General features: G+C 44.7%; 1 protein-coding gene across 3 annotated transcripts in view; it reads right to left on the reverse strand.

Annotated features, from left to right (window-relative positions):
* Positions 1-13793, reverse strand: part of VPS53 (VPS53 subunit of GARP complex) — a 131775-nt gene that overhangs the window by 29768 nt on the left and 88214 nt on the right. For all 3 annotated transcript variants that reach the window (XM_036408414.2, XM_045571037.1, XM_045571038.1), the window contains exons 14-15: positions 7320-7562; positions 3576-3723 (exon numbers count right to left, since the gene is read on the reverse strand). In XM_036408414.2, coding sequence (XP_036264307.1) covers positions 3576-3723; positions 7320-7562 — 391 coding nt within the window. The remainder of the gene's footprint in view (positions 1-3575; positions 3724-7319; positions 7563-13793) is intronic.

Below are 13793 nucleotides of genomic sequence, written 5' to 3' on the forward strand. Positions count from 1 at the left end.
GAGTTATTAAATGAACAAAACAATAGAATTCCGTTCTCCAAAGCTCACATTCTAACACTGTTATTGAAAAACTGGAAACAATCTACAGGTATATGTACAAGGGACTGATAAAACAAATTATGGTGCAGGCTTACAATGCTTAAACTCTTCAGCAGCCTCTGCCTACCACACTGAAATGAATCCGAATTTCTAACCTTCATTTGGGTCCTGTCTCTCCTTCCACATCCAGCTTTCCCCCTGGCTGGCTTGGCTTCAGTTACATTGACCAGTTAAAGTTTTGGGAATACCAAAGTCTATTCCCCCTCAGGGCCTTCCAACTTACTCCTTCCTCTGCAACACTCTCTAGCACCTCCACCCCACCCCACCCAGCCCAAGCTTCTCACTTGGCAGTCTCCTTCCCAACCATAAGGTCTCTGCTTCAATGTCACTCCTCAGAGAGGCCCTTCTCTCTCTCTTTAAAAAAAAAAAATAAATAAATATTTTTAGAGGAAGAGGAGGGGAGAGGAAAAGAGAAACATCGAAAGGAGAGTGAATCAGCTGCCTCCTGCACACCCCCTGCTGGGCATTGAGCCTGCAACCTGGGCACATGCTCTGACTGGGAATCTAAGCAGCAGCCTTTTGGTGCACAGGACGATGCCAGCCAACTGCCCCGGGCAGGCCCTTCTCTCCACTCTACGTCTGTAGGCAGCTCCCTCACTAGCACTGCCACACCTGCTTCCTCCTTAGCACTTACCACAAAACTGAAGTTACATATCTATTACTGGGGTCTTCCATCAGTTCTAAGTTCCATGACAGAAAGAAACTTGGCTACTTTGTTCACCACTGTGAATTAACATCAATTACAACACCTGCTTCATAGAGATCTATTGAATGAATGAATGAATGAATGAATGAAATACCCCTGCAAATATTAAGTGTACAAGTGTAACAATTAATGGACGAATACTGAGACATTATTGGCTTTTGTTGTTGTTAATCCTCACTGGAGGATAACTTTCCATTGGATTTTTTTTTTTTTTTGAGAGAGAGAGTGGAAGGGAGGAGAAGAGACAGAGAATCATTGATGTGAGAGAGAGACATCAATTGGTTGCCGCCCAAAAGCACCCTGATCAGGGCTGGGGATCAAGCTTGTAACCAAGATACGTATGTGCCTTTGACCAGAACCGAACCTGGGACCCTTCAGTCCGCGGACCGATGCTCTATCCACTGAGTCAAACCAGCTAGGGTATGGAATTGTTTTTAAAATTTAATTGCTCGAATTCTTTTTAAAAAATATGTCCTTTTAATTGATTTCAGAGAAAGGGAGAGTGAGAGAGGGATAAAAACATCAATAATAAGAGAGAATGACTGATTGCTGCCTCCTGCACGCCCTCTAGTGGAGATCAAGCCCTCAACCCGGGCATGTACCCTGACTGGGAATATAAACAACTACAACCTCCTGGTTCAGAGTTGGATGCTCAACCACTGAACTACACTGGCTGGGTTAGGTGCATGATGTTTGCCTGTTTCACTGAGTAACACTGAGGGTCAATGCCGAAACCCATTATTCCATTAGGAAGTCCCAATGATGATGCTTTAGCCCGGCCGGTGAGTGTTGTTCACGAACCAGGAGGTCACAGTTTGATTCCCAGTCAGGGCACATGCCTGGGTTTTGGGCTAGATCCCCAGTGGGGATTGTGCAGGAGGCAGCAGATCCATGTTTCTCTCATCAATGTTTCTTATTATGTTTTTTTCTTTAAAAAAATATATATTTTTAGCCGAAACTGGTTTGGCTCAGTGGATAGAGCGTTGGCCTACGGACTGAGGGGTCCCAGGTTCAATTCCGGTCAAGGGCATGTACCTCTGTTGTGGGCACATCCCCAGTAGGGAGTGTGCAGGAGGCAACTGATCGATGTTTCTCTCTCATTGATGTTTCTAACTTTCTATCCCTCTCCCTTCCTCTCTGTAAAAAAATCAATAAAAAAAAAATATATTTTTTAAAATTAAAAAAAGGAAAAAAAAATATTTTTTAAACACCCCCCAAATTGCTAATATGATTATTTGAGGGTGATGGGATTAAGGGTCATTATTTTTATAGCTTGTTTTTGTACCACAGTTATTTTACTTTTAAAATACCATTGTTTATCTCTGTGTATTCTTTCTAATTCTGCACATATTTGCTGTTTCCATCCACTGTGGCTCGGGTTCTCACTGATGTTCCCCTGTCCCATCTCTGAGCAGCAGGACTATTGTTTCTTCCTCTAAGAACTCTGGGACCCCTTCCTTGAAGGTCCTCACAGATACTGGGAGTGTTCTTGGGGTTAAGTGTGTGAGAATAAACCAGTCATCTTTCCCGCCAAAGAACAGTTCAGACAGCCGCCATTTTGGCCACATGGCTTGCAGCTCCCCTGAGGTTGGCCATTTTGAAGTGGCAAAGCCCCACCCTGCTCTTTGAATCAGCCAATTGCAAAAGACCGTGCACCTGAGCTCCAATCAAGAGTGAGGGACAGGTCATGTGCTTCAGAATTAAAAAGCCGAGCCAACCACGGGCTCAGTGCCCACGCTCCCAGACCACGTGCTGCACACCCTCCTGCAGGAGTGGAGGTATTTGCCTGCTGCCTGATTCCCAAGTCTGTCTTGTGTTCTACCTGGACTCCTGAAGTTGGGGGCTCACCTTATTTCTAACAAGTGGATGCCAAACCTTTACAGATCATCCCCTGTGTGACTCAATCTATCCATGTCCCCAGGCAGAGCATGCTACTACCTTGGTCTCTGACCGGCTTCACCCCAACTGTGAAGTTTTAGGGGAAACACTTCTTATTTGGCCTGTTCTGTATTCTTACCCTAGCTCACAGGGGCTCCAGGCTGTCCCATCTGAACCATAATTCATGACTGCCTTCCTATGTTCTTTAGACATGTGTAAATAATAAACCCCAAAAGGGGAAGAGCAGCACCTTCCCCAATTACTTTCTTTCTTTGGCTGTAGGTGAATTCCAGAGCAAATGCGAAAAGGCACTTTTAATCCCACATGTGAGGCTGAATGGTAAATCCTTCTGGGTCTTCCTTCTTCTAATGAGGAACTCCGGGAGGGACATCACCCTTTCCTGCCTCATAGTTCCTGAACGTCAACATCCAAACAATGGCTGTTTGTTTAGGCAGATTGAGAGTGCCATGTAAATTCCAGAAGACACATAAAAGCACAAAGGATTCTGCTTAGCCTAGTACTGCTTCTGAGAATGGAACAACTGGCTGTGACTCACCACCACCAGAGCCTGGGTCCTGGTTCCCTTCAGTTTGTTCCTGCTCGTCTCATACAGGAGATGGGGCCACTGACCCACTTTTAGGAGGGCATGCCCTTTGTGGCTTACATAACTCCGGGGAAGAGGCCAGTCACACTGTCTTGCCCAGGATCCTATAACAAGGCCCTTCTGTGAGATGGCCGTCTTCTGGCCGGACAGCCAGCAGTTCTCCTCTGTGGGAGGCCAACTGGTCTGCCCAAGGTTGTGTGTGACCTTGTTAGGGCCCACACTCTGACAACTGAGCTAAGGGGTGAGATGTTGCTGGGAAGGAGGCGGGAGCGGCGGCCGGCGGCTCACCTGCTGCGTGGTGGCCAGGCAGTACTCTGCCGTGCTCAGGATGCTGCAGATGAGGCAGAGCTCCTCCAGGGTGAATTTGGCCGCTTCGGAGCCCTCCTTTTCCTTGAGGAGGCTGCTGATGGTCAGCCCTCCACTGCTGCTGGTGGTTCTGAGGAAAAGGAACAGGAAGTAGTCAGGCCGGGACTTCTCAGTTGCTTCCTGAGCTGGAAACTGCACATCTTAAGAAAAGAAAGGGGGGAAGGAAAGGCTGGACGTGGGCCCAAATAAGCCCACAATACAACGAGTCCGTTCCTATTGACCTCACGTTGACTGTCATCTGTTTAAATCCTCAGACCATCAGAAATAGGAAAAGATGTTTCCAACAGTGAGCTTGTCATCAGTCACATTTACGGTGATGCCTCTGATACAGAGGAGGCTGCTGAACACTGTCTGCTTAGCTTGGCATTTCCTGATCTGTCGAGCTCGTTCAGGATCATGTGAAGCACAGGAGCTGGCTCCCCAATTTTCTCTCCATCAAGCAAATTCTGCACAGGAGTTTGCATGTTGTGGTGGAGGGATGCAAAAGTGCATGTTAAGAAATGGTTCCTGCCCAAACCCCCAATTGTCTCAAGAAACTAAAAGGCATCTCATCCCTTCCTACATGCTCACAAAATGCCAAAAGGCAGCTATAAAACTTCCTGTTATTTCAACCAGGAGAGTCTAATTTTTGCTAAAGTAGATACAACTTAATGGCATTTATCTTAAAAATTAGCCCTAGTTGGTTTGGCTCAGGGGATAGAGCGTCGGCTTGTGGACCAAAGGGTCCCGGGTTCGATTCTGGTCAAGGGCACATACCTTGATTGCAGGCTCCTCCCTGGACCCAGCCCTGGTCAGGGCTCATGTAGGAGGCAACCAATCAATGTGTTTCTCTCACATCTGTGTTTATGTCTTTCTCTCTCTAAAAAAAAAAAAAAAAATCAGTGAAAAAATATCCTCAGGTGAGAATTAACAACAAAAACACCAAAGAGAAATTTCTCCTTTAAAAAATCTGCCCAGTCTTACTGATAAGCTAAGATATGAAAACATTTTGATTCTGAGTACTGAGAAGAGTGTGAGGGTACTGGCACTCGTGTCCACTACAGGTTAGGAACATCACATTGGACAATCCTTCTGGAGGTGTATTTTAGGTGATTTAAGCCAGTAGTTCCACTTCTGTTCAAGGATGCTTTTCTGAGTGTTATTTAAAAATACCAAAATAGTAAACTCAACCTAAACGACCAATTAAGAGAATGACCAATCATGATCCCAAGAGTTAACTGAGGTTCTTCCACAGGTTTGATTGCCGTGGCACATTAAACATGTTTTGATGAGTATTTACTGTCAGGAGTGCCCACTCGTCTCTGCTGGCCTCCCAGACCCACTTCTGCTCTGTACTTCCCTTCTCTATGGGCCAGGAGACTGACTTCCACAGACTTATCATCATCCGGGTTCCTTGGCCCTCAGGCCTCTTCCTGCCGCATTCAGCAGATGGGAGATGCAGCAGGAAGTCAGAAAGGTGGAAGAGAGAGAAGTCTGAGCAGAAATAGTCCTCCAGCTCCCTCTGCTCAGTGTGGTCCTGGCAGTGACTGGCTCTCTGTGACTAGTTTCCGTGGGGCAGATTTTGTCCTTAGTCCTCCCTCTCAGGTGAGTTGCAGTAGTAATAATCACCCACTACTATGTGGGTGCCTCGAACCCTTTTACCTTGCCCTCATTTCTGTGACTCCTCGGCAGCTTTAATCCTCATAACATCCCAGCTGAGCACATCACTGGCTTCCTGCTGGGACACTGGCTAACACGCATGAAGAATGCACCCAGAATGATCTTAAGTGAAAGCAGCAGGAATAGCCCTAGCTGGTTTGGCTTAGTAGATAGAACGTCAGCCTGTGAACTGAAGGGTCCTGGGTTCAATTCCTGGTCAGGGTGCATGCCCGGGTTGCAGGCTCGATCCCCAGTTGGGGCATGCAGGAGGCAGTGGATCAATGATTCCCTCTCATCACTGTTGTGTCTATCTCTCTCTCCCTCTCCTTTCCTCTCTGAAATCAATAGAAATATATTTTTAAAAAAGAAAGAAAGAAAGCAGCAGGGTATAAAGCTATAATAAGCAGTGCAGTCCCAATTCTGATAAACAAACAAAGAAGAGACACAAACACACATATTACACATATAAATAAAGAATGGAAGAACATATACCAAAAAGTTAAACTTGTTTTCTCTGGGTGGTGAGATTATAGGTGATTTTTCTTTTCGATATTTGTGCTTTTCTGTGTCTTCTATGAACTTCTATTACTTTGATCATCAGGACAAAAGGTACTAAAAACTTTTCAATGATTTCTACCACAAAGAAATTCTCATGGGTTAACATATCTGCTACTTCAAATCTCTTGTAGAGCACACAGACTTTGTTTTCTTTCCTCCAAATAATGTAAAACTCCCATGTAGGACATCTTTTAGTGACAATGACAGAATCTAACACCTTAATTGCTGAACTGAGCCACAGGGATGATGGATAATCACTAAATTTCAAAGCCTTACCCTAGATCATATTCTATAACAACTGAAATTGCTATAGTATAACCAGAACATCTAAAGCCCTAGTGTAATGATTCATTTATTTCAAGCAATAGCAATGTAACAACATTTGTGTCTATGGGGAAGTCACTATAATTAGGAGCTGTGCTATGCAACTCCCTACCCCCAAATCCCATCACGTCTTTAAACATTAGACTCTATCCAGCATAGCAAGACACACATCCCGCAGGAGAGTCTGGGAGCATAATCAGACTCAGGGAAGGCAGACTCGTGCCTCTTGTCTATTTATCATTCCAGGACAAACCCTCATTGAATGGGGCCCGAGTGAAACTGCCTGTGCTGTTTTTTCCCCCTATTTATTTACTTACTTATTTACTTATTTATTTATTGATTTTTATTGATTTTTTACAGAGAGGAAGAGAGAGGGACAGAGAGTTAGAAACATCGATGAGAGAGAATCATTGATCAGCTGCCTCATGCACACCCCCTATTGGGGATGTGCTCGCAACCCAGGTACATGCCCCTGACCAGAATCGAACCCGGGACCTTTCAGTTCGCAGGCTGACGCTCTATCCACTGAGCCAAACCGGTTTTGGCTGCCCGTGCTGTTTTTAAGTTATTTCCATCACCACCTCACTTTTTTGGCCAAGCAGCCAACATTGAATCCATGTAAATTAAATATCCATATAATGGCTGGCTCCCTTGAGCCCACAGTGGTAAGATCTGACCTGTGCTGGCAGCCAGCAAGGGCATGTCCTCTAACGGTCTTGATAGCTGTGGAATCCCATTTATTTATTTATTTTTTAAAATATATTTTATTGATTTTTTACAGAGAGGAAGGGAGAGAGATAGAGAGCCAGAAACATCGATGAGAGAGAAGCATCGACCAGCCGCCTCCTGCACATCTCCCACCGGGGATGTGCCCGCAGCCAACGTACATGCCCTTGACCGGAATCGAACCTGGACCTTTCAGTCCGCAGACCGACGCTCTACCACTGAGCCAAACCAGTTTCGGCTGGAATCCCATTTAGAGAGGAAATAGTCTCAGGTCCTTGTGAACTCAACCAAGGGGTTTTCTTCCTTGATACTCTCAGCAGTTCAGGAAATAACTTCATAGTGGGTCCCCTTAAAGATTCCCATATTTAGGCGTGTTTAGACTCACACTTCCCCACCCGGACCAGGGAGAGCAGGACTCACTTGGGCAGGTTGCCAGAGAGGATTTTCCAGGCGTATTCCCGGAGGTACTTCTGGAAGATGGTGGTCAGAGCGATCATGGGCTCCCCGGTGCTGAGCTGGGAGCACTGCACCATGCACTTCTTGTAGTACACAAAGAGGTCGGCACAGCTGGGGAGCACGGCTCCCCCTTCGTCAGTGTTGGGCTTAGGTGGCCCCTGGGCTTTGAAATCCGCCACAAACCGATCTATCAGCTCCCCGAGGTTTCTAGGAAGAAGAAAACTTGAAATGTTATTCTATTTCAAGAAAGTAAGTAAATGTGCTTGGCTCTTTACGTTTGAAATTAGACCCGTTTCTGTTAGTATCACCACCACTCCCATGATTCTTATAGTAACAGCAGCAATAAAATGGGGCACTTGAGGCCCGGCCAGGTGTGGTTCAGCGGTTGAGCATCCACCTCGAACCAAGAGGTCACTGGTTCGATTCCTGGTCAGGACACAAGCCCGGGTTGTGGGTTCAATCATCAGTAAGGGGCATCCAGGAGGCAGCCAATCACTGATGTTTCTATTTCTTCATCTCCCTTCTTCTCTGAAATCAATAAAAATATACTTTTTAAAATGTGGCACTTGCAGACTGCTTTATACCTTCCAAAGCATTTCACGATCACATGTGACTCCCTCCCCTGTGAGGGAGATAAGGTCCTACTGAATGCTCCAAAAGATGTACAAATGAAGGCCAGAACGTCTGTCACACAACTTAGTGGCAGAGATGAGCCCAACATCCACCACGTAATGATAGCAATCCCTTTCTGAACACTTGCACTATGCCTCCACTTTCTGTGACATTTCAATGAACTTCGCTGAATGCTCAAAATAACTTTAGGAAGTAGGAAACTATTACAATCGCAAAGGGCAGAAAAATTAAGGGCCTTATCTAAGGCTATACAGTAGGGGTGTCGAACTCAATCAGAGAAGGGGCCAAAATCTAAAATCCAGCCTAAATCGCGGGCCCAATTGGTTTACTGAATAGTCATAAACTGTCATTGTGATGGAACACAGCGGAGTGCAGTGATGACGGCGCGGTGCGGGCCACATTGCAAGGCCTGGCGGGCTGGATTTGGCCCGCGGGCCTTGTGTTTGACACATGTGCTATACAGCAAGGGAGCGAGGGAGCCAGAATTCAAAACCAAGCAGCCTGGCTCCAAGCCTCAGACCTGTAACCACTCTACCCTGCGACCTCCTAAAACACAAAAAGGTTATGCCGTCAGCAAACATTTAGGTATCATTAACCTACTTGTGCCCACAAAACAGATGCCTAAACAAAGACAAACTGTAAAGAAATACGCTAGCCCTGGCCAGTGTTGCTCAGTGGTTAGAACGCCCAAGGTCTGATTCTCATCAAGAGCACATACCTGGGATGCAGGTTCAGTCCCTGGCCTGGGCGGGGCGAGTGTGGGAGGCAACCAACTGATATGTTTCTCTCACATTGATGTTTTTTACTCTCTTTCTTTCTCTCTCTCACCCACCCTTCCTTTAACTCTTAAAAAAAAAAAAATCAATGGAAAAAATGTCCTCAGGTGAGGATTAACAACAAAAACCCACACTAAAAAAAAAAAAAAAAAAAAAAAAATCTAATGCTTCCTTTCTCCCTTAATGCCGTTTTTCGTTTTTCGTAGAACTACAGATGCAAAGGCGTCTTGGGAGAAGAAGTCTGAGCCGCTCCAGGCTTGCCCTAGGCTGTGGTGGTGATGGCGGCTGCATTTTTCCTCCCATTTCCCACTCAAACAGCACTGCCTTTGCTTCAGCTATAGTGAGTCATCACCGGTTAGAACCAGCAGGCCTGCACTGGTTGTTCCCTGCCCAGTTGTGCAGAGGCAAGAATGGGAGGAGGGGGTTCCCACCCCTCTCGACATTCTGCATCTTTGTAGGTGGCTGTCTAAGGCTACAGGAACCCAGCTGTGCTTTAAAAATGTATTTATATAACAGTCAGGAAGAAAAAGACAAGAACCACACACAGCATCAATTAGCAGGAACAGGAGAAAATTGACATTTTACTCCAGAGCTTTTGTTATTGAAAGTTTATTATATCCAGATGCTGCTATTCTGCCCTCTGAGAACTCCATGCCAAGGCTCGGGCTTTGTGATGATGGTCAGCAGCAGAGAAGGAACTCCGGCCTCCCAGCCCCATTCCGCACAGCCTTTTCTGGCCTGGCCTTTCTCCTCCTTCCCTCCAGAGTGACCCCCAGCCTCACCCCCACCCCGCTCCAGCCAGACTCACCTCACTGCCCCTGCTCCATCTCTCTCTGCCTCTGGGCCTCTGCCAGAGGCTTCCCTCCACCGAAACACTCTCCCAACACTTCTCCCTGCAGCTCAGGGGCACCTGAGGATTAACAACAACAGATTCTCTATCTTCACTTCCACACCTGTCCTGTCACACACTGACACTTCTTTCTGTTTTACTTTTTTTGTTACTCCTCACCCGAGGATATTCTTCCATGCTTTTTTAGAGTGGAACAGAGGGGAGAAACTGAGAGAGAAACATAGATGTAAGAGAGACACATCAATTGGTTGCCTCCTGTGTACGCGCTGACCAGGGCCAGGGTTCAAGTCTGCAACCTAGGTACATGCGCTTGACTGGAATCGAACCCACAGACCAATGCTCTACCCACTGGGCAAAATCAGCCAAGGTAACACTTCATATTCTTACACTTACATATACACCGCAAGGTATGAAATATTCAGGGCACATGTCGACTGCCTCCCCACGGCGCAATGCACATCAATCATGGCAATCTTTTTCATGGGTGTTGGTGTAATTTCAGAATTGTTCCTGAGACAGCACTCTAGACAGCTACTTCTATAATAAGCTGAAGTTGTTACAAAAGGCAGAAGCTGCTTGCTGGAGAATAGAATCCTACCTATTCTCCGAACACTGAACACTACCTGAAATTTTGGCAAGATCGTCTTGTAGGACCACTGGAGAGTAGAATCTTCTCTGTTTCATGTATGTTATGATGAACTCCATGAGAGTAGGAATCATGTTTATCTTATTTCTGCTCCCCCTAAGCCTCCTTATGCTTAAGTGTGAACCTCATCTCCCAATTATGTCGGCCCAGTACATACTCAGCCTATCAACCTCCACACTTCATTCCCAAGGGAGGGGAATGAAAGGTGGGAAGGATCTAACCCAGTCAAATACTGTCAGTATAAGATAGAAATGAATTCAACAACGATAACAAAAAAGCAAAGGTTACCATTTCTTCCAAACACCGAACACTACCTGGCGTTTTGGCAAGATCGTCTTGTAGGACCACTGGAGAAAGGGCTGTGTGACTGGAATCACAAGGAGGCGCCTTTTATCCCCTAAAGTGCTCACTACCAAGTAAGAGAGCACAGAGGGTCAAGCCCTGGGCAAGGCGCAGCTCAGGCCGAGACACGTGCCTGCCCGTTAGAGGCTTTGATCTATTTGGGGAGGCAGGACCCTCATGCTAATGAGTTAGATTCCCAGACAGCAACAAAAGGCTAATTTTGCAGTCTACACAAAACGAGCAATTGCTCTGGACAATGGAAATACCAGAGGACACTAGAGAGAAAAGGTCACAGCAGATTCAGGTGAGAGAATTAAGGCATGGAATCAGAAGTGAGCACAGAATACTGACGGAAGAAGACAGGGTGGGAAGGAGGAGATGGGTTTGGCTGAGGCAGAGGACACGAAGGAGAAAAGTCAGCCTGCAGTTTGATTTATACACTCCTCTGTATTTCCTCAGCAAATTATTCCTATCTCCATCACTTCACGCTGTGTATCACAAACCTTCTTTGGTCTTTCTCTCCCACCACAGTGATAAGCCTATAAAGCATGTAAATAAAGCATTATAAATATACTCTCATTTAATCCTCTCAATAGACCTGAGTAGAAGGCCTATTAGCCCCATTTTATAAATGAAGAAACAGAGGCTGAGGAAAATAATACAAATTTCCCTACAGAATTTATCAGAATTAGAATATGAACTTGGGTCTGTCTGACTCCAAAGTTAAGCTCTATCCACTCACCATACTATGCTTTGATTTCAAAACTGTAAAGCACTAGACAGATGTATGGTATTTTGGTTATTGCTGTCATTACTTTCTCTTCAGCTTAAAGAAACATGTCATGGATGTAGATGGTGTCTTTCCCCCTCTTCACTGCAGCTGGGGCCTAAGAACTAGGTAATACTGGGGGGAGTTCCACTGATAAATAAAATGACCTAGGAATAGAGACTTTTGCAGAGTAGTCAAACTGGCAAAGAGGTAAGCATGGACAAACCCCCAAAACGTCCCCAGGAAGTTACAGAACTTGCTAATTCAAGGGCACTGAAACTTGTTTGTCACCCCCCACCCCACCCCACCCCACCCCCCAGCCTTCTTCCTTTTAGTTGGGACCAAAAATTTGATCTGGAATGGCTTGTGGGGTTGGGGAGCCAAGGTTTAGCTTGAGCCCAACTGGGAGATGGCTTACATAAGGGTAAATGGAGCATATAACTAAAGATGGGGAGGACACTGGGAGCCAGGTTTCTTACTGCCATAGAAGGCAGTTACAGACATGTAGAGGAGGAAGGTAAAATAACCCCTTTGATTGGATTAGAATTGGAGGTATCAGCATAAACACACAGGCTATAACATGGAAATGGGTATAAAATATAGAGGCCCTGGCCAGTGTGGCTTAGTTGTTTGGAGCGTTGTCCTGTACACTGAAAGGTTGTGGGTTCGAATTCCAGTCAGGGCACATACCTGGGTTGTAATTTGGTCTCTGGCTGGGATGCATATGAGAGGCAAACAATTGATGTTTCTCTCTCTCCCTTCCTCTCTCTAAAATCAATAAACATATCCTTGGGTGAGGATTAAAAAAACGGATATAGAGAAATGCATCTATACATACATATAGTTCTTAGTATATGAACCTACAAGCATGACACCCACGCATAATGACCCTATCTGATGCCAAGAACTTAATTTCCAAATATCATTCATTTCAGATATGATCGTTATGCTTGGGTGTCAAAGGAACAAGGGATCCTAAAAAATGAATGACTCTAGGGCTGAGGTAGGAAAGTACAAGATGAACCTAGCATCTTTTGCTGTACCAGAAAAGTGCTTTAAAAAAAAGAGAGAGGTATGCAAATAAGGTGAAAAAATGAGTTTGAAGGGGGTTCCAATAGCTAAATCAGGGCCTATTTGAGCATTAAAACAAATAATGATGGGTCCTGGAAGGAAAAAAGAACATTAGTGAAAAAAATTGGCGAAATCCAAGTTAGGTCTGTTGTTTAGTTTAATACTGTACCAATGTTAACTTGTTGGCTTTGATAACTGTACTATGATTAGGTAGGAAGTTAACATTGGAGGAATGTGAGAGAAGGGAATATGAGAAATCCATACTATTTCTGAAAATTTTCTGTAAGTCTAAATTTATTTCAATATAAATTTAAAAAAAATAGTAATGACTAGAACCCATTGAATAAAATAGAAATTTATGAATCCATACAGTATAAGTAGATGAGGAGAAGATAAAGCTTTTGCTTAAAATATAATGTCACCCGGCTGGTGTGGCTTAGTGGTTAAGCATCGACCTATGAACCAAGAGGTCACAATTCGATTCCAGGTCAGGACACATGCCTGGGTTGCAGGCTCAATCCCCAGTGTGGAAATGCAGGAGGCAGCCAATCAATGATTCCCTGTCATCACTGATGTTTCTATCTCTCTCTCCCCCTTTCCCTTCATCTCTGAAATAAAAAAATAAAATTAAAAAAATATATATAATGCCAACTAACAAATGTAAAAGAAATGACAATTAGAAAAATCATCATTTGACAACAATGTTAATAATAAATGATTTAGGCAAGTATCTCTTTGATACTTGCCTAAATCATTATTAACATTGTTTATTTTATTATTATTTTTAAAATATATATTTTATTGATTTTTTACAGAGAGGAAGGGAGAGGGATAGAGAGTTAGAAATATCGATGAGAGAGGAACATCGACCAGCTGCCTCCTGCACACTCCCTACTGGGGATGTGCGCGCAACCAATGGATATGCCCTTGACCGGAATCGAACCCGGGACCTCTCAGTCCTCAGGCCGACGCTCTATTCACTGAGCCAAACAGGTTTCAGCGTTTAATTTATTATTAACACTGTTTAAAATAAATCAGTGAAAGATGAGAAAAATGCTATACATATGGTTTCAAATTTTCTCCTGGCACTAATTACTTATTAATAAATACAGAAAAGTGGCAAACACCATCTAAACTGAGTAATAAAAATGAACACAAATTGAAGGACAAACTGACACTGGTGCCTCCTGACATGGGTTACTAAGAACAAAGCCCCGCTTCTGCGTAAATCATCCATCATGAGAAAACACCAGACTGAAGGACATCCCACAAAGTACCGGCCTGTATGCTTCACAAATTTCAAGGTCATGGAAGATGAAGGATGAATTATTTTTCTGGACTGAAGGAGACC

Source organism: Pipistrellus kuhlii, unplaced genomic scaffold (genome assembly GCF_014108245.1).
Source record: "Pipistrellus kuhlii isolate mPipKuh1 unplaced genomic scaffold, mPipKuh1.p scaffold_m20_p_39, whole genome shotgun sequence".
Taxonomy (NCBI): Eukaryota; Metazoa; Chordata; class Mammalia; order Chiroptera; family Vespertilionidae; genus Pipistrellus; species Pipistrellus kuhlii.